Raw genomic sequence first — 21,575 nt, forward strand, 5'->3', positions numbered from 1 at the left:
GCTAATGTGGTTAAAGTGAGACTGAAAGTATACAGAACCTATACAAAAAAGGAAGGAGGACTCACTAGTAGAATCTGGTAATTACCAAACGCTTCAAATTCTGATGCACTTTGTCATCACTTAAACCAGGGGTGAGCTATATCAGGCCCTGGGAACAATGCAGCTCTCTGCATCTCAGTGTTGGGGTCTCACAATAAGCCACACAATATCCCCAGGCCACAACCTCTTTCCCCAGGCTATATCCCCTAGAATGTGCTCTTGGACTGTGACAACTCTTGCTTGGTGGGTGAAAAGGTTTGTATTGAAACCTTACTTTACATGGCTGGAATGTAGCTTACAGTACAAAGGCAAGAATTACATTCATTGGCCTGCCTTCCTTTTCCTTTAGTGCCACCCATTTTTGTCTCCGTCTCTACCCCGCTATCCTCCAGTGCATGTGACATGCACATATCAAAGGTTGCCCAGGAGCAACACCTGAACAGATATATATACAGCCAATTAAATGCCACAGAGGGTTGTCATATACATCTATTATTATTATTATTATTATTATTATTATTATTATTATTAATGTAACATTTTAAACATACACATTTTAAATCATTTTTAAACAATCCCTTTTAAAGTTTGAATCATCGGTAACCAAGTCTTTCCATAGTAGGCAAGGAGTACACTGACGATTTGTTGTGTACCGTACGTTTTTATAAATTCTGTTGGGAAGCACTTGGTTTGCAAAGCAATCTATATGTCTCAAAAATAAATCGAATAAATAAATTGAAGCTCAAGTTGTAGTTCTAACAAAAAAAAACCAGGAAGGTACATAATAACAACCAAATGGTTCTAGCTCTCTCCAGACAATTTTACAAGTTAATATGGCAAGCCAACCAGTGAGCAATAACAATTTACTATGCTGTTTTATAAGCAATGTCTTGTATTTATTGCAGTTAATATCTGGATGCTCAGCGTAAGTAAATGTGAAACTAGCATTCCACTGGGCATCACATTTGGAATGATTTTTAGGATGTTGTATTGAATCACTTTTATCAGCCGTGACTTATTTGACAATGATTTTTCCTGGAAGAATTTGCTCCATGTGCTGCATATTTAGATATACTCCTGACTAGGCCACTGTAACACAATCCATGTGCAAATTTTAAAAAGAAAGAAAAAAAGTTGTTTGGAAGTTGCAACAGGGGCTGAATGGGGCAGCCATGTTAATGTATTGTGGTGTTAGTCACATAGAGCATAAAACATGGATCCTCTGTGAGCTCCAAGCTACCGGTAAATTCAAAGTGCTAGTGCTTTCCTTTATGAACCAGGTCCACTTGAGGGAATGATTTCTTGTAAGTTTTTTGACTGGTTGATTTTCTGTCACATTAGTGTGATGAGGGTTTTTTTGTGGGTGTTGAACAAATTATGGAAGCAATTGCACATTAAGGTTTGTCATATTGCTAGGCTTTAAAGACAAGCTTTTCATGGTTGATGTCTAATTGCTCTACTCTATATATTTTCTGATGCTTTTAAGCTTTCTTCTTGTTCTCTGCCTTGAGAACTGTTATACCAAAATATGGGCTATACATTTTCTAAGTAAATAATTGGATTATACCTCCCTTGCCTTTAGATCTGAAGGTGGTTACTTATACCCAGTGCTTTTTTTCTGGGGGCGGCCAGGGGTATGCATACCCCTAAACATTTTGTGAATCTAAGTTTGGCCTCATTGAGGGGCACTATTTCAATATGAGTAGGAAAATGAGAGCACCCCTAAACATTTTTTAGAAAAAAAGCACTGCTTATAATTGATATGCAAGGTTTGCCAGACACACATTTTGAATACTGTAATGCATTGTCAATTGCTCTTACAATGTTGTTTACTATTTCATGGAACTGAAACAAGGAGAAAAATACCTTGAGTAGCAATAAGGCTTTACTCTACTGCCCCTGGTTTCCTAAAACATATTGTCAGCATTAGATTGGAGATAAGCGTGTTTCACTCATGTCTCCTGCACCTGTTCAAGGGATTAATCAAAGTTAGTACATTGCCTTGTGCAACACAAGAAGCCATGTGGCTATTCAAAACATTCATGTTGTCTTTGATTCAGAAGTAGTCATTTAAGAACGAAGAAGAAGAAAGAAGAAAGAAGAAGAAGAAGAAGAAGAAGAAGAAGAAGAAGAAGAAGAAGAAATAAACCAGTATAAATGACATCTGGCTTTTTCTCCCCTTCCTTCTTTGCTTGTTGAATTATTTAGACTTCTCCCAATTTCCAGGTTTCTTAAGTTTGCAGTAGCAACTGTATCTTGTACTTGTTATAAATAATTTGTATAGCAGCATGTGAGTTGCTGGCAAAGCCCTGCTCAAAGCCACCCTGCCGATTCAGCTGCTGTTTTTTTTACTCTTGTTTGATTTCAGTGATCTACAAGCTGTACAGTGCAGACTGCAGCCTTGGCAAAAATGGGAAATAGTACATAGTGTTTGCTAGAGATATTAGTACCTCCCTCAGACACCACTAGAAGTCCTTGAATAAAAAGAATTAGATGTATCTCCATTTTACGGCAAGTGTGATATGATCCATCTTCTCATGTGGCAACTTCAATGTATGCATCCAAACCCTTATCCTATTCCAGTTCTTAATCACAGAGCTGCATGGTCTAGTTGTATTTCAATACTGAAGCTTTTAGTACTAATTTTAATTTACTCTTGGTTCAGACAGTAGTGTTTACTCTTCTTCCCTGCTCTCTCTTTGGGTATATATTATACACTTGTGTATTTTAGTATACCCTGAGACGTAGAATATTCCAGTAATATAAGGACTAGGGGTGCAAGTTGGATTAAATTAAAAGCCTTTAATTGACAGAAAGTTGGTCCCTGAGTAATTGGACAGCAGAATTAACTTTTTTTTTTAAGTTTACATATATAAGAACTTAAAAAAAAGATAGCAGCAAGCAGCATATTTGAAAAAATATTCCGTCACGCATAAGGGAATGACTCTGTTAAGTTGGTGGCGCCAGACTCAGACTGATTTCTTACAAGTGTTGGAATTAGTATAATGTGCAACCTGTAACAGTGCCAGTTCTGCAGGTCAAAACAGTCAAATGGGGATATAAGGAACGTGAGGAATAAGGGGAAGTATGCACCCCCCCAAAAAAACAGTTGGCCATATGCAAATTAATGCAGATTTTATTGACCAAGCAATTAAAACACAAACAGTGGGTGACCTATGAGTATCCCTTATCACACGCCACCAGGTCAGTTGTCTACCTATCACTATGTAGCAATCTGGGGCTGCTGAAAATACCATGAAAAGTGCCAAGAAGGCAGGTGATGATGTACAATATCTGCATTTTCTCCCACACTACTCCCTACCTGCTGTAAAGCAAAACATTCTGTATCACACAGCAACAACAAAGATTGTATGAAGAGACCACAGAGAAACAGAGCAAGAGAAGCTGAGGCTGCACTCGGCTTCCCTGCTCTGGGAGACATAAAATATATGTTTTGGTTGCTAGCTGGCAACTACCAGTTGCATTCACACACCAAATTGCCCATTCCTTGGTATGTTTTGGTAGTGCATCATCTGTGACCACAGTGATCACTGAATTGTGGCGTGGTGGTTGTTTCATATTCTATGTCCAAGACTTCTTTGGATTTCATGCAAGAGTGATTAGTGAAACATTAACATGTCAGAAGCAGCAACAGTTTTCAAGCAATGCTGAAGCACAAATGAGATTTTCCACCTGAAACTAATGTAGCATCATATTCTAAGTTTCTCAATCTCTTAAAAATGCAACATGTGAATGATTTTTAAGTCGATGAAAGGAAGAACTGAGGCAGGTGAGCTCTGATGTAGAACAATAGTGGGCTTTTTTGTTGTACAGTGTTTATCTTCTAATGTAATTGCTTTGAAACAATGCACTCCTAATTTGCCATTTCCTGATTTTTGTGTACATGAGCACATGTGCACACTGCTCAGGCTTGCGTCCCAGAGAGGCAGGCTGAAGATAATGGGTGTAAAGCAAGATTCATCACTTGTGGATGAAACGGGGCTCCTCGCTTATCCTGGCTGCTCATCAAGATAGCATTTCTCAGAGACATTAGGCTTTACTTTCTGCAGCAATAAAGCTGCCAATAAAATTAAGGCAACGACTATGACAAACTCCAAGGAAATTACCAGGTAGCCATACAAATACAGAGTTTTACTAGATGTCCATATTTACTCTAATTATTCAGTTTAATTTGTAGAAAGAGCCATAGTTCAGTGATAGAGAACGTGCTATGCATGTAGAAGGACCCAGATCCACTCCCTGGTGTCTTCAGGATCTTTGGTATAATTTTCTGCTTGAAATGTGAGTTGTTACAAGCTTCATGATACAGTTATGGGCATTTATAATTCAGAAGGTCTATGACACAATAGTTGTGCATATGCTTTGTATGCAGAAATTCCCCATTTCAATTCCTGGCTTCTCTGGGTAGAAGGTGTAACGATAGGACTGCTAGAGAGTCTCTGTGAATCAGCAGTAGCCAATGTTGGCTTAGATGACATGACTCAGTATGTGGCAGATCTATTGGTTAATATGCTGACTGAATAGATAATGTTGTAGGGCTTTTGGGAGTCAACTAAGCAGGCCTGGTTACAGATTAAAGGCCCTACTGCTTTGGGGCAAACATTCATGATTACTGGAGCTTCCTATCCATGTAATGATACACGATTGATTCTAAAGTTACAGTAAATGTAAAAAAGTATTGCATGTCATCTTTAAATTACGCCTTTTCAGTATTTACCCAGACTAATTATTCTGCTTCATACTCAGTGCCTGAAAATAATGATCCACTGCTATCCAAATAAGAACCCTCTCTATAGACGAGGATTAAATATGTCTGTTAACTACAATGTGGTTCTGTTGCTGCTCTTCTGTTCTATGGATTCTTCGCTATGCATCGCTTCATTGAATGGAAAGCACAGTCATTCTGCTATCATTACTCAGCCTCTGATTAGGTGTCACTAAACTAGCTCTTTGTGTAGTATGATTTATTTAGCCTTGGAGTACATCATGAATGTAACTGCTAATTAGATTGATAAAGCCTATACAACAATCAATGTGTCTGATCGACTTTTAAATGTTGAACCAGTATTATGCAGAGACACGGTAAAAATCTATGTGTATCAGCAAGGGAAATAACTAATCCCTGTTTTATTCCATTAGTAATGGAAACATAATGGTCCATGAAGCTCATGATCTTTCTTTGCCAACAAAATGATTTCCCAGGGAGCTTTTCTTTTGCAATTTTTTTCTGGGATGAAGTTAATCTAAGACTAGGATGCAGTGGAACCATTTTAGTGCCTTGCATATGCAATAAACACTTGGCAAATGGCAACTGCATGGTGGTGTTTGTTTTATACTGGGGGGAGTTCTCAACCCCACCAATCATCCAACCCAGACAGCATCATTCTATATATTTCCCACATATTTTATTGAATGCATCTGGCTTAAAATTGAACCCCACGGATCTCATGTTGAGCTGTTCAAACTGATGTTGGCTGTGTGATCAACTTCACAGCAGTTGTAAGGTAGGTCAGGTCAATGGAATAAGCCAAACATTTTGAATTAATAGACTAATGATAAATAAAATCCCAGGTTTTTATTTATTTCAGACGAAACAGTTCAATAAAAGGGGTGACAGTAGGTCAGAATGAATATATAGTTAAAGCCTTTGCTGATGATCTGGTAATTACAATTGAAGAACCAATGGAAAGTGTAAAAGTAGTACTGGAGGAGATTGAACAATTTGGAAAAGTGGCCGGCTTTAGATTGAATAAGAAAGAAACAAAAATAATGGCTAAAAATATGGAGCAAAATACGATAGAAACAATGCAACAATTGACAGAGATAGAGGTGGTGAAAAAGGTAAAATACTTGGGAATTTGGTTAACTCCTAAAAACATTGACCTGTTCCAGAACAATTATGTACAGGTTTGGAAAGGAATAAGGAACGATCTGGAGGTGTGGGGTAGAATGAAACTGTCCTTTTGGGGCAGAATTTATACGATAATGATGAGCGTGCTTACAAAGATGTTATTTCTATTTCAGACTATCCCCATTATAAAGGGGGTAGGGATTTTCAAAGAATGGCAAAGAGTGATATCAAGGTATATCTGGCAGGGGGGAAAGCCAAGAATAAAATATAAGTTACGAACGGATGCAAAAGAAAGAGGAGGCTTTGCCCTGCCAGATATGAAATTATATTATGAAGCAGCATGCCAATGTTGGTTAAAGGAATGGATAAAATTAGAAAATAAGGAATTACTAGACTTGGAAGGTTTTGATAACAGATTTGGATGGCACACATATTTATGGTGTGACAAAAAGAAAGTTCACAAAGGTTTTGGGAACCACATCTTCAGGAATTCGTTAATTAGTTAACTAGTAATTAGAATTCGTTAAGAAGTATGGGACAGGTATAAAAATTTATTGGAACCAAGAGTACCACACTGGTTATCTCCGTTGGAGGTTGTGAGTGTAAAGAAAATTAATATGAGAAGTAAATGGATTACATATGGTGAAATGGTAACCAAAGAAGGAGGAAAATGGAAATTGAAACCATACAAACAAGTTAAAGAGTATGTATATGATTGGTTGCATTATTTCCAAGTAAATGAAATGTTTAAAAAAGATATAAAAGAAAGTGGTTATGGAGAAAAAGATTCAAAGTTTCAAACAGATATAATAATAACAATAACAATAACAATAACAATAACAATAACAATAATAATAATAATAATAATAATAATTTATTATTTGTACCCCGCCCATCTGGCTGGGTTTCCCCAGCCACTCTGGGCGGCTTCCAGCAGAGATGAGAAATACACTAAAATGTCACATATTAAAAACTTCCCTGAACAGGGCTGCCTTCAGATGTCTTCTGAATGTCAGGTAGTTGTTTATCGCTTTGACATCTGATGGGAGGGCATTCCACAGGGCGGGCGCCACTACCGAGAAGGCCCTCTGCCTGGTTCCCTGTAACTTGGCTTCTCGCAGTGAGGGAACCGCCAGAAGGCCCTCGGAGCTGGACCTCAGTGTCCGGGCAGAACGATGGGGCAGGAGACGCTCCTTCAGATATACTGGACTGAGGCCATTTAGGGCTTTAAAGGTCAGCACCAACACTTTGAATTGTGCTCGGAAACGTACTGGGAGCCAATGTAATATAAAAAATAATGAATGTAAAATTTTGTCAAAAATGTATAAGATATTATTGGAATGGTATACGAAAGATGAAGAGGTTAAATCAGTAATGATACAATGGGCCAAAGACTTTGGGTATAATATTCAATTTGATGATTGGGAAAAATTGAGGAAAGAAAATCTAAAATTCACTGCATGCATGGTATTGAAGGAAAATGTGATGAAAATGTTTTATAGATGGTACATCACCCTGGTAAAATTAGCAAAAATGTATAAGACATGTAATAAGTGTTGGAAATGTAAAGAAAAAGAAGGAACGTTTAATCATATGTGGTGGGAATGTAAGAAAGTGAAGAGTTTCTGGGAAGCGATATATAATGAATTGAAGAAGATGTTAAAATATACCTTTGTAAAGAAACCAGAAGCTTTTCTTTTAGGGATTACAGGAAAGGAAATAAGAAGAAAGGATTGTAAACTTTTTCAGTATGCAGTTACAGCAGCAAGAATTTTATTGGCCCAGAAATGGAAACAAGAGGAAATACCGACGATACAAGAATGGAGAATGAAACTGACAGACTATGTGGAATTGGACAAACTAACTAGGAAAATTAGATATGTGAGAAACCAAAAATTTACCGAAGACTGGGAAAAGTTTGTAGAGTATCTGAAAAATGTGTGTGATGTGTAAACAACGCTAGTGGGGTTTCAAGAAGCACTGTAAAAGTTAAGATGTATTGTCAAAAAGAAATAGAAGAGGGAGGGAAGACAAATGGCAATATAACGAAGGGAATGTGTACTGAAGAATAACTATGGATGATTACCAGAGCAGCTGTAGGAAGTCCATAAAGATTTAATTTGTTAAAAATTTGGATAAAATTGCATAATTCTGTTGTAAAATCAATAAAAAATTATTTTAAAAAATAATAAAATAAAATAAAATTCCAGGTTAGCTGCATTGCAACAGTTTCACTTTCTTATACAGCAAGCCCAAAACTTATACAGAGGTTATGTTCTGGGGGTGGTGCCTAAAGTCAAAATCGCATACTGTATGGGGTTCAATGGTTGGCGAGATTGCCAAAGTCATTTTTCTTTTCTGTCCCCTTTAAAAAAAAAATCTCTTCCTTGCTTTGCACGTAAAACTGAACAAACACACGTTAAATCTGAATCTCAGTGACACAGGTTGCTTACTATCACAGTTCCATTTATAGTGCTGTCACTATGCTGTCACATGTTAATGTGTTTCACATGTTTAACTTTCTTCATGCAAAAATAAAAATCAGTGTAAAAGTGAAGCTGCCCTAGGCTGTTATCTGAAAAAAAAATTAACTAGAAATAATCTTTATTTCAGTCAATAGGACACCTCCTTATAAAATGGTTTTAGAATCATGCCACTATTAGTAATGAGTATGTGTATGGCTTTCACCTATTATTTTGAGCAAATTGCAAATACTTCTGCAGTTTAGAGATTACTGATGTGTTTATATTTTAAATGTGTATTGAGTAGCTGCGATTTTGCCTGTGAGTATGTTACATAGATTTGTTTAATATTGTTGGTTATTTTAGATTTTGCAAGCATTACACAATCTGTTCTGTGTTTGTTATATGGTTGGTAGAACACCCTGTTGCTGGAACTATAAACTCTTTCTGCCTAATATGGGAGTGTGCATCACCAATTGGGGCTAACTGAAGTGATGAAGGTGTGAGGCGTGGGGATGGCAAGGTTCATGGTCAGTATTCTCCCTCTGGGAACCGGGAAACATTTTAATTCATTCACAGTGACTGATAGAAAATGTAATCCAAGCAAGCCATATTATGGTCCTTTTTCTCTTTAGCCATCAGCTAAAGTCATGACCCAGAAAAACTGTGGACAAACGCCGGTTCCCTCGGCCAGTAAAGCGAGATGAGCGCCACAACCCCAGAGTCATTCGCGACTGGACTTAACTGTCAGGGGTCCTTTACCTTCACCTTTTCAAAGGTTGAAAAAAACTTCTTTCAACCTATGGCCAGAAATTTAGCAGATATTGATTTCATGCTCTGTGTAGCCAAACAACAAACAAGCAGGAAGACAGCTTTCTGCATAATGCTGAAGCTTCCGGGTTGATGGTTTGACCAATGATAAGTGGCTATGAGAGGCTTCAGATTCAGCCAGTGTAAGTGCTCAGCTAATTTTAGGAAGTTATATTCTTCCTGCTGAACTGGAGTTGAGAATGTACGAATGGCGTAGCCATAGCTAAGCCGGGGGAGCCCCAGATCCACCTACTCCACCCACTCATTCCAGCAGATCTTGGATTTGGATTGTACTGTTAAGTCTTTGCAAATACACTCAAAACTTGACTAGTAAGATTCTTTTAAAAATCCTTTAATCTGTGTCTTTCTACAGGAAATCTCTTCCTCGATGCCAAAGAATTAACAGAATGCTGTCCAATGAATCCTTGCGGCCTCCAGTGTACAGCCGCTCCAATTCTCAAGCCTCTGTTGACAGCACTTCCATGGAAGATTTCTGGTGTGAGGTAGAAAATATCAAAGAGAACACAGAAGATAGGCAAGATGAGCAAACCCTATTAGATGTCAAGGCTCCGGACGGTGTGTATATACACTTCAAATACATACTTACGTGCACTTGCCTTACATTGTGCTGGCAAAATGGGACTTCGCCCTCTCTCCACCTGCGCCCTCCCCAAATCTGCTTCAGAGAGGCAGGAAAATGCCCAAAACGGCATGCAGGAGGAGGCGAGGGGTGATGCACAAGAACTGCTTGTTCTGATGGAATGATGTCTTTAGCACAACATTAAATACAACCCATTACATCTGCTTTAAAATTGCAAATTCTTTTGAAAAACTCCCTGTTTTATATAAATAACTGGGTACAATCTATAAGTAGTAAATTTCACAGCTTTCTGGACTGCGCGTTATATGTGTATAAAATATAGGTGTAGTAATTTAAGAAAAATGCAGGTGTTCAATGAGTGGTGCATGTATTGGGCACAATCCACCTGTGACAGCGTAGGCCACAGTCTGTGCCATAAGAGAGGAGGGATGGAGGCAAACACCAGGTAGCTCAGTCCCATCCTGCACCATTGCAACCACATAGATATATCCTTTCCCCCCCTCAAAAAAAAATCTTGATCTGCTAAACAGTCCTTTGACATCTGGAACATTTTAAACTAATCTCACATTTTCTCTCTATAGCAGGTAGACTGGTTAGGTAATAAATTAATTAAACATGGTGTGAATAAGACCTCATACAAACTCAGGTTTTTGTAGGGTAACGAGTTAACAGTTTTTTGAAAATGTGTTCTTTTTAAAAAAGAAAACTTAAAAGTTTTAAATATCTTCTCTATAGTCATACAAGTTGTGTAATTTTATAAAGTTGCCCTATAATTCATCAAAGGCTGCACCTTAATTGGCTCACTCGTGTTTTTAAACAGTTACATCTTTAAAATCTTGGCGACTGTCCAGCCAGCATTAAGGTCATCTTTTCAGTCCCTCTGATTTCAAGTGGAGTAAATTCCCTGGAGCTAAGCAACTTTTTAACTCTCCCACTGAAATCAGCGAAGCAGGCAGAATGACCCAAAATGTGTTCATTTCTGAGTACTCCCACATAGGTCAGTAGGCTTACTTCCTAGCAAGTCTGCTTGGCGTTGCAGGTTTTAAAGTGCTTAACATTGCCAAGATTATCCCCAGGCTCTCTAAATGTATCCCAAACAGAGATCCTTTATATATTGTATTTTTTTAAAAAAAAGTATGTGAAAGTGCCATTGAGGCGACCTGGAGGTTAAATATCATCTTGGAGAAAGGAGAATGAGTTATTAGTCCTGTTTGTGGTCTTCCAAACAGCTTCAGAAGACGCATACAGTTTCATTGGCCTCAGGGGCCGAATCAATGAGTTGGTCATGCTGCTATACTGAGATTGTGTTGATAAAGATTACGAGGAAGGATTCTTTCAGGCTGGGAGAGGGAAAACTTCACTTTCTTGGAGCAGATGGCAATTTAATTTTCTATGTCTGTGTCTGCAAGACTAGTCCAACATTTTCTGAGAGGCTTAAGAACTGGCTGGGATATGATTTTCTAATTTCCTTTTTTAATGTCTGTCGCTTCTTTACTTTCCCCCCATAAAACTGTGGGTTCTGCTCAGCTAAATCATTGTGTATGTGGAAAGAGTTTCATGTGCACAATGGAATGTCCATCACCCTCTTTCCCCATATATCCTCCACCCCACTGAAAATGATCTTAACACTCTGTTTACCTACTCTCTCAAGGCTTCCATTGCCCGTTGGGGCCCAGCTCTCCATTTGAGGATCAACTGCCTCATGCAGATTTGAGGACAGATGTTCCAAAGAGCAGAACTTATTAAGGAATTTTGTGCTGCTGCTGCTGCTTCTCTTTCCCACTCCTTATTGCCATATTAACACATGCCTACTCTTCCACAGAAGGGGAGCTGGAAGCTGAATGGTTGCAAGATGTCGGTCTGTCTACATTAATATCAGGCTCTGAAGAGGAAGATGGAGAAGCACTGCTGTCCACGCTGACCCGCACTCAAGCAGCAGCAGTGCAAAGGAGATATAACACCTATACTCAAACCATGAGAAAGAAGAATAAACATGCAGTCAGAGATGTGCGTGATATTTTTGGTATTCATGACACTCCTGTAAGTAGTATGTTTATTACTTTGGAAATTGTTGTAACTTTCCTTGATTAAGGATAAGGGTTCGGTTTAAAGGGCCTTTGGGCATACTAGTGTGCATCTAAATGTTGAAGAAATGCACTGAAAACACACCTTGAATTTTCCAACCTGCAAGTTAAGCAAATGTGCATTTTTCCAGGAAAAAGTGCTGCATCAGTTTGCTTAGCTTTGTATAACCTGTCCCTGTTTAAGAGCCCATACATTAGAAGACTATATAAAGATGGTAATTAGTAGCAGAAACAAAAATATTCTGATAATCCTGAATGTACAGCAGAGGCCAACTTCTTTTCACCTGCCCTTGTGATATGGATTCATCTGAGGAACTGATGTACTGTATCTGTAATTCTGCCAATTCCCCCCCCCCCTTTTTTTTGGTGCTTAGTGCACCCCAGACCCCAGACACTCATGCATCTCTCTCACATGCACACCACAGACATCTGTTCCTTTCATAACAGACCACATATACCTCCTTCCCACTGCCTTCTCTCTCCTTTCTTTCACACTCACACACATATATATCTTCCTTCCTCTGCCCACATGCATCTCTGCTTCATCCAGACCACACTTACACACAGGCCCCATTCTCTCTGCCCAAGTGCATTCATTTCAGTCACACACAGAGAGTGTACTTGAGCACTCCCTACACACTTTCACTGGTGAAGGAAGTGCGTCTCATAAAAAATAATAATAATCAGCTGCCGCCACCACCCGGGTGCCCATTAGGTGCGGATATCTATAATAATGCATCCCATAAAAAGTAAATCATAGAACAAAAATAAAACTTGCACAAACTTCATATTGCATCTTTGTATTAATAATTATTATGCTTTCTTGTCCTCAGCCCACATTTGAGGCCATACCAGTGTCACCTGTTGCAACCAATGGCATCCAACTTCCTGCACAGAAAGCAGGTTGGGAAAAGGTTAACTGTAAGTACACACTAAGCAAAACACGGGGATTCTTGGTCCATGGTAACATTGCCTTATTTTATAGGCTATTATCTCTTCATAATTATCTCTGAGCAAGCCCTACCAAACTCACTGGGACTTCTGGTTTGAAACCCACTGCCAGTGTACTAAATGAGCAAAATATTTGTGCTTTTATTAGGTACTGCCATTGGCAAAGTGATTATGGCCTAATCCCAGTTAATATAGGTTGTGTTCGTAAATGACAAAGGGCACAATCTGGCTAAAATCAAGCACTTTTAAGTTCCATTATTTCAGTGTTGGGGAGAAAAGCGCACACAGCTTTCTGATAACAGCACAGCTTCTGTCTTTTCTCCACTCCTTTTCCTCATCTCTTCCTCTCTAGGTCAGGGGTAGCCAGTGTGATGCCCTTCATATGTTCTGCCCTATAATTTCCATTGCATATGGCTGTGGCTGGTTGAAATTGTAGTTCAACAACATCCGGAGAAATCTACTTTGGCTACCGCTGCTCTAGCAAAGCCATTTCACGTGCCTGGATGCTGCACTGCTAATGCTGTTAACACTAAGCCAAGAAATGGAGTTATCTTGCTCCATCACTCTGTGGTAGCAATAGCAGGAGCAGCATTCTTCTGGGTACTCTTTCGGTAATGCACAAAGAATTATCTAGGTTATACCTAATGGTGCTGATGTGCAGAATGTTCACAAGGGGGATGCACAGAATTGCATTCCTTGGAATACCCTTACCCAGGTGTTGCTTTCATCGTTAATGCCATAGCAATAAGCCATTAAGTGCCTCACCATTTCTTCACTGTCAGATGCTGTGTCTGTATCAGAAACTCAGTAAAGAATGGAAAGGAGATTTCAGTTACAAATATATGCAAGGCTTATGTGAATCTGCAAATGGCCGCCATCTATAGTTAGCCTTCACTGTAGGCAAACACTGATGGTTTAAAACAAGAGTGAGGAAGCTGTGGCTCTCCCGGATGTTGCTGGACTGCAACATCCTCTTCTCTAACCAATGGCTATGCTGGCTGGGACTGATTGGAGTTGGAGTCCAGCAACAATGGAGAGCTAATTGTTTCCCACCCCAGTTTAAAGATCTTCTGACTGGAATGATTGCTGCTTTCTCAGTGGCCAGCAGTTTTCTTTCTGTTATTCCTCCACAGAGAACACAGTATTCACTAAAAATATCTCTTAATTTTAGCTGGTAGCTGCCTAGAATGTGAATTCGAGAAAGACAGTCAGTTGGTGAAAGAAGAACTATCTTTTGAGGTCTCCTTCTCCGAATCAATTGTGGTTATTCCAAAGCACAGAGAATGGCACAAAAACCAAAGATTAAGAAAGGATGAATCTTCCTTGCCTGTAAGTTGAAGCTCTTCCTATTTCGACATTATTTAATCCTTTAGTTGGTTTCTGCTTTCTACTACAATGGCTATCATAAAAAAAGATTACAGTATCTTGTGTGTCTTTTTGTTGGGGTTGTGGGAAGGAGCAGACCTTGTTTTAAATGTTATGGTTGTGACAGTTTTATCTGTGGTATTTATCTTGTTAAGTTGCTTTGAGACTTCTTATTTTGTATAAAGTGACTTACAACTATAAACAACAACAACAACGATGATGATGATGATAATGATGATGATGATGATGTTTGTTGGGTAGCTGCTGGAATACTGGGGGTGGTTACTAGGTGAGTAACAAGTTGCATAGATGAAGCTACCAAAATTGCCCACCCTGGGACTTGCCTTGTTTTGGACGACTCACAATATTTTCATGTTGGTACAAAAGAAGCATTGCCCCTGACAGAAGTATTCCGCAGGAGCAAATTACAAAAGTCAAGAGATAATCTGTTCATTTACTTCTTCCTGAGTCCACTTCATCACCTCCTTTTCTTTTTGTTAAAAAGAAATGCCCAATAAAGTCAAAGCATTGTTCGTGGATCAATTTTAACATCAGTAAAGCTGGATCAAAATCAAAGTATGCCCTGAAGAATGGATGCTGCCTCAAGAATTCATTCATTCCATTCCATTTCTCTACCACTTTATATTATGAAGGGTGGGGGGGAACTCAATGCGGTTTACAACCTACATGAAAACATCAAATAAAACATTACAGAAGAAAATCAAATATTGAAAAAAAATACATTCAAAGCAACATAATTGACAGGAAACTATTATCTTAAAATATTTCAAAATGAGACATTACAAAGGAAGGTCAAGTATATAATACACATTTAATGACAAAATAATAAGTGGCAAAATTGTGAGGGAAATCCCATAATATAAAAAACATGAACAAATAGCTTTTTCCCCCTTACTGTTAAACAAAATTTTAAAAGGATGAATGCCATAATTCATTGCCCTGCCAAGCTGTGTTGCTGGACCACTATAGCTGTCTCCTAATAGTTTCTAAACAGAGTTTCATTTATGTAAATAATGCATGAATTCAGTTCTCAGCGGGTTTCTTTGCCCTTTAACATTAAAGTAATTTATTGTAATTGAATAATGCAGGCAAGATGGCCTGTGTTCAGACATTCTTGTATCTTAGTCCTGTACCAAAGCCATTAGACTTCCACCCCTCAGCTTTCCCTGGGGATGCGTAAACTTGTATTTGTATTCATACCAAATTACTTCAGAGGTTCTCATAAGATGGGGAAAGGCAGAAACTGCCCTTCCACACAGGTAGCCAATTATCTGTAGACTTTTGTAACTGGTTGGATGTCCGCTTATCAATCTGTGGAGGTAAAATATCAGATGATTTCTAAAACCACAAACTATGCATATGAATGTAGGGTCCAAAGAAGTATGGAGCTTTCCGTAAGTTCTCTGCTTGAACACTATGCAATACTATGGGATGTGTTTCTGCCCTTGCTTATAAAGTTAATGTAGAATCCATTCTGTCACCCTCTGCCAACCTGGTACCCTCCAGAAGTTTTTTTTACTACAATTCCTGGCAATCTATTCATGCCAAAACACTTGGAAGCCCCAAGCTAGCATGGTAAAACTATAACAGTATTTCCCCCTGATGCTGTATGTGAATGCATGTTTTCTTTATAAAGTGGGAGATATTTAGCTCAATATTTGGAAGGAAAACCCATTATGTTTAATGGGGTTTACACCAAAACATGTTTCCTAGGATTACAGCTTTAATGGCATAATTGCATTCTTAAGTCATAACTTAAGATTTCAATAGTAGCAAACCTATTTTAAGATGAAATTTTGCTCTCTCACAGAAAAAAAAGATTAATATTTTTTCCCCAAAAACTTTTAATTAAAGCAATTCTTTAACATATATTATAGAACTTTACGATTAGGAAAAGCCGTTTTGGACTGACGGAAGTTGGAGATTTGTCTCTTGATGACATGAAGAAAATTCGCTACCTCTCTCTGATTGAGCTAACAGCCTTCTATGATGCTTTAGGAATTGAGCTGAAGAGGAACCGAACAGAAAGAGTCAAAGGACGAGGTAACTGCATGTGTTGACAAAACCGTGGCTAATAAATAAAAAATAAAAGCAAAGGCTTCTGAGAATTTTATTACTCAGTAAGGCTTTTTTTAAAAAATATATATGTCTTTTTATTTTACATTTTTATTTTTTTATTAAATTACACAATACAAATATGCAGTAAGAAAAATTGCAAGCTATTATCTCTATATAAACTAAAATACAATGTCAGAGGCGAGTCTACATTTTTATTGCTTTTTTAAATTGCAAATTCATTAAAGAAAAAGGAAGTAAAACCTGAAAGGAAAAAGGGGGGAAAATAACCATAAGGACACACACACACCATCTCACATTAACAATGCATTTAAAAACCAATACATCCATCTTAGGTTACACATTTTGATCAATAAATATGTATCCAAGTGAAGTTGGGTTTATACTCAGAAGTGTGTTAAGGGCATCAAACCATTGCATAATAGATGGCAAGTATTCTTCCAGGTTTTAAGTACAAGTCTCTTAGCGACTATTAGACCATAGCAGACATAAGATCTATTCTTGTCCTGCTGTTAATCCCTATACAATAGGAATGTAATTTAAAAGTACGTTACCATCCACAAATTTCAAGAATTTTGCCAATGCAAAACTGATAATTAGAGGAAAGATATATCTCATGGATCCATTCTTTTCTTCTTGGTGCCTATATATACATTTATATTTACTATCCCTTGTTTTGGCACTTTTAAGTGTATATTTTTAGAACCTACTTGATTTTAAATATTGTGTTGTACAGGTGTTTTTTTTAACATAACCTGCCCTGGGACCTTAAGGTGAAGGAGGGATAATTAATAGTAGTAGTAGCAACAAGGTATTATATAAATCTGTTACCTAAATGTTTCTGATGGTCACTAACATTATATAAATGCTAATTGATGTATTTATTGACTCAGGGTTTATAAAACAAAAGACCAAACAGGAAAGGAGGAGGTGGAGTATTATATGTAAATGATACATACACATGTGAAGAGATCCATGACCTGGAGCATGAGATTTAGAGTACAGTGGTGCCCCGCAAGACGAATGCCTCGCTAAACGAAAAACCCGCAAGACGAAAGGGTTTTCCGATTTTTTAGCGGCTTCGCAAGACGAATTTCCCTATGGGCTTGCTTCGCAAGACGAAAGCCCATAGGGAAATCTCCGGGGACAGTGGGGAAGCACAGCGCGCCTTCTCCTCTGTTCCCGGACCTGTCCTAAGGCTTGCGGTGGGAGGTCCGGGAACAGAGGGGAAGGCGCGAAGGGCTTCTCCTCTGTTCCCGGGGCTTGCGGTGGGAGGAGGGTTTTTCCTCCCCACCGCCAACATTCAGAACAGCATTCTGAATGTTGGCGGTGGGGAGGAAAGCCCTCCTCCCACTGCAAGCCTTCAGGACAGGTCTGGGAACAGAGGGGAAGGTGCGCAGCGCTTCTCCTCTGTTCCCGGGGCTTGCGGTGGGAGGAGGGTTTTTCCTCCCCACCGCCAACATTCAGAACAGCATTCTGAATGTTGGCGGTGGGGAGGAAAGCCCTCCTCCCACTGCAAGCCTTCAGGACAGGTCCGGGAACAGAGGGGAAGGTGCGCAGCCTGCTGCCCCGCGCGAGGGGCGCTCTTAAGCAGAGCGCCCCTCGCGCGGGGCCGACATTCGCCGCTTGGAGAGCCCTGCGGGGAAGTCCTGCAGGGTTCCCCAAGCTGCGAATGTCTGCGCCGCGCGAGGGGCGCTCTGCTTAAGAGCGCCCCTTGCGCGGGGCAGCAGGCTGCTATCCGCAGCTTGGAGAGCCCTGCGGGGAAGTCCTGCAGGGCTCCCCAAGCTGCGAATGTCTGCCCCTCCCGCGGGGCAGCAGGCTGCTATCCACAGCTTGGAGAGCCCTCTGGACCTCTTCTGAAGGCGGGTGGGGGGCAAAAGTCTTTGTCCCCCCTGCCTGCCTTCCCGGGGGATTTTAAAATGCTGGCGGGCGGCAGCGCTGCCGCCCGCCAGCATTTTAAGATCGTCCCGGACAGCGGAGAAGTCCTCCGCTGTCCCGGGGTTTTTAAAATGCTGGCGGGCGGCAGCGAAGGCTTCGCTGTCGCCCGCCAGCATTTTAAAATCGCCCCAGGACAGCGGAGAAGTCTCCGCTGTCCCGGGAAGGGGGGGAAGCAAAGACTTTCGCCCCCCCCCGTCGGCCTTCAGAAGAGGTCGGGGGACAGACTGTCCCCAAACCTGGTCTGAAGGCGGTTTCCATAGGAACGCATTGATTGATTTTCAATGCATTCCTATGGGAAACCGTGCTTCGCAAGACGAAAAACTCGCAAGACGAAAAGACTTGCGGAACGAATTAATTTCGTCTTGCGAGGCACCACTGTATATAAATCACAATTTTAGGAGAGGGAAACAACAGTGGTCTTACTGTCAATGTCTGCTATAGACCGCTAAGACTAGAGACTAAAGACTTGGATTATGCCTTCCTACAGCAGATTACCAAACATTCAAAAAGGAGAAATATAGTAGTCATGAGAGACTTCAACTACCCCGATATCTGTTGGAACTCAAAGCCTGCCAAGAATGTAAGGTCCAACAAATTCCTCCATTGCTCTGCTGACCATTTTATTTCCCAGAAGGTGGAAGAAGCAACAAGGGAATCATCTATCTTGGACCTGGTCCTCACCAACAGGGAGGAACTGATCGAGGAAGTGGGAGTATTGGGAACCTTGGGTGGAAGTGATAATGTCCTCTTGGGTTTTATTATGCATAGGCAAGGGAAAGCTGAGTGTAGTTGGACATACTCTCTGGACTTTAAGAAGGCTGATTTCTGAAAGCTGAACGAACTACTGGGTGAGATCCCATGGTCAGAAATACTCAATGAAAAGGGAGTCCAAGGTGGATGGGAGTTTCTTAAATGTGAAATATTAGAGGTACAACTGCAGACAATTCCAACAAGAAAGAAAAGTCAGGGCATGTAAAGCAGATGCAGCTTACAGATGGGGTGAGAAGGGTATGTATAAGAAACTGAAGAAAGGGGAAATCCTGAAGAAATAGTGTACACAAGTAGCCAACAGTTGCAGGGAGAAAGTCAGGGGGGCCCAAGCTCAGAATCAGCTCAGGCTTATAAGAGAGGTTAGAAAAAATAATAATAAAGGTTTCTTTAGCTATGTTTGAAGCAAGAGGAAGAATAAACTAGTAGTAGGTCCTCTGCGTGGAGAAGGAGAAATGCTATTGGCTGACAGAAAGAAGGTGGAACTGCTCAACATCTACTTTGCCTCTGTCTTCACCTAAAACAAAAGCAGCGCACAACCTGGCGATAACAGAATAAATGACACAAGGAGGGAGCTACAGCTGAAGATACAAAAAGAGGTGGAAAGGGAACACCTAGCTACATTAAATGAATTCAAATCTCCAGGACCTGGTGAGGTGCATCCAAGGGTGCTAAAGAAACTTATGGGTGTAATCTCAGAGCCTCTGTCCATAATCTTTGTGAATTCTTGGAGAACAGGTCCCTGCAGTCTAGAGGTGGGCAAAAGATGTCCCCATCTTCAAAAAAGGAAAATAACAGGATCCAGGTAACTCCAGACTGGTGAGCTTGGCGTTGATACCAGGAAAGATCATCACAAAGTCAGTCTGTGAGCAGTTAGAAAAAGATGCTGTGATTTCTAAGACCCAGCATGGGCAAACAAATTTCATTTCTTTTTTGATACAAATTACAAGCTTGATGGATCTAGGGAATGCTGTGGATGTAGTGTAGCTTGAATTCAATAAGGCTTTTGACAAAGTCCCCAATGATATTAGAGCAGAGAAGCTGGTAGAATGTGGGCTGGATGAAGTAACTCTTAGGTTTGTTGACTTATAGAACGTAAATTGATAGCGCTTCACAGGACTTTACTGTATGATTTCCCCCTATTTATTGTGGAGATTTTTTTCTTTTCTTTGGTTGTTCCTTTAACTGATATACAAGTAATTTATGCCATTTATCAGCAACATGTTATTAATCACTCATTTTAAATTCTCTTTCTAAAGAAAATGGCCTTTTTGGTGTTCCACTAGCAGTCCTGCTAGAAAATGATCAGAAGAAGATTCCTGGAATAAAAGTTCCTCTCATCTTTCAGAAAGTGAGTGGAGCAAACTGACTTCAGTTCCTCCCTCTTTGTGTAAATGTATCTTTCACTTTAGATGCATTTGAGCTTGAATCTTTATTGTGAGGTTTGGGAAAAATAACTGGGGTGACTTCTCATATAATTAATCCAATTCAATGTGCTGGTGATGACCTTTAAAGCCCAAAAAAAATGGGACCAGGTGAAGTGAGGATTACTTTTACTTGTACCAAACTGCCCATATCTCAAGATCTACCTCTCATGCCCTTTGGATTTCCAGCACCGCGGAAGCGAGTCCCTACGCCATACTGCGCCACTCTAGTGCAGCATGCGAGCAGGCACCTCAGATCGGGGGCAGCTCATGGGCCGGTCAAACGATCTCCGTGGGCCTCTTCCAGCCCATGGGCCTTAGGTTGGTGACCCCTGGTTTAGGGTTTTATGGCATTTGTTGACATTTATTACATTTTGGGTCCTCAAGATGCCATGAGATACTTTGTTCTTTAATTTCACTTAAAAACTAGGATCTTCTTGTATAAAAAGCTGTACAGTGACTGGAGTATCTAACTACTAAAAATAGTGGAAGCTATCTAGCCAATGACAGAAAAATTACTAACTCTTATGCTAGCTTTGCAGCCTTACCATTTCATGTTTTCAGAGACTTGAGTGTTCAACAAATTGTGAATGTTTCATTTCTGCACCAACAAACAGTATCTTTTGTCTGTGGTGCTTTAGCTGTTGCTCAAGCTTGAAGAGACGGGTCTGGAAACAGAAGGAATTCTTCGAGTGCCTGGATCTGCTTCAAGAGTTAAAGTACGTAGGTTTTTCTCACCTATTTTAAAAGACCAATGAAGCTTTCGAAGACAGAAAGTGGGCAAGCTGTATAAAAGCATTTGCTCGTGTAAAGCTGCATAAATCTATTTTTTATTACTAGTGCTTGCTTAAACTCAAGCCCACTGAAATTGATAGGTCAAGATTCAGCAAAAGTGGACAGTTTGTGACCAAGATGGGGAAAAGAATGAAGACAAAATACTTAGGAGACAAGGTTTCATTGTTGAAGAGCAGTTATTGACACTGAAAATGCAAGCTGGCAACCGAGTGAGGTGGATGCCCCTCACCAAGGCCTCAGCTCCTGAGCAGCTGGTCATGGGATTTCAGATTTTTGAAGAAGGACCAGATGCATCCTGCCCTGGCTGTTACATGGAGGAGAACTTGGACCCGTTTCCACACATGACTTCTCATTCACTTCCTCGGCACC

General features: G+C 40.0%; 1 protein-coding gene across 1 annotated transcript in view; it reads left to right on the forward strand.

The window, feature by feature from the left end:
- The window catches only part of ARHGAP28 (Rho GTPase activating protein 28), a 60,920-nt gene that overhangs the window by 25,584 nt on the left and 13,761 nt on the right, over positions 1 to 21,575 (forward strand). The window contains exons 2-8 of the mRNA XM_083748331.1: positions 9,557 to 9,759; positions 11,607 to 11,824; positions 12,702 to 12,789; positions 13,991 to 14,148; positions 16,083 to 16,248; positions 20,247 to 20,338; positions 21,053 to 21,130. Of these exons, the coding sequence (XP_083604457.1) occupies positions 9,557 to 9,759; positions 11,607 to 11,824; positions 12,702 to 12,789; positions 13,991 to 14,148; positions 16,083 to 16,248; positions 20,247 to 20,338; positions 21,053 to 21,130 (1,003 nt within the window). The remainder of the gene's footprint in view (positions 1 to 9,556; positions 9,760 to 11,606; positions 11,825 to 12,701; positions 12,790 to 13,990; positions 14,149 to 16,082; positions 16,249 to 20,246; positions 20,339 to 21,052; positions 21,131 to 21,575) is intronic.

This window comes from Podarcis gaigeae (genome assembly GCF_964106915.1).
Source record: "Podarcis gaigeae genome assembly, chromosome: 7".
Lineage (NCBI taxonomy): Eukaryota > Metazoa > Chordata > Lepidosauria > Squamata > Lacertidae > Podarcis > Podarcis gaigeae.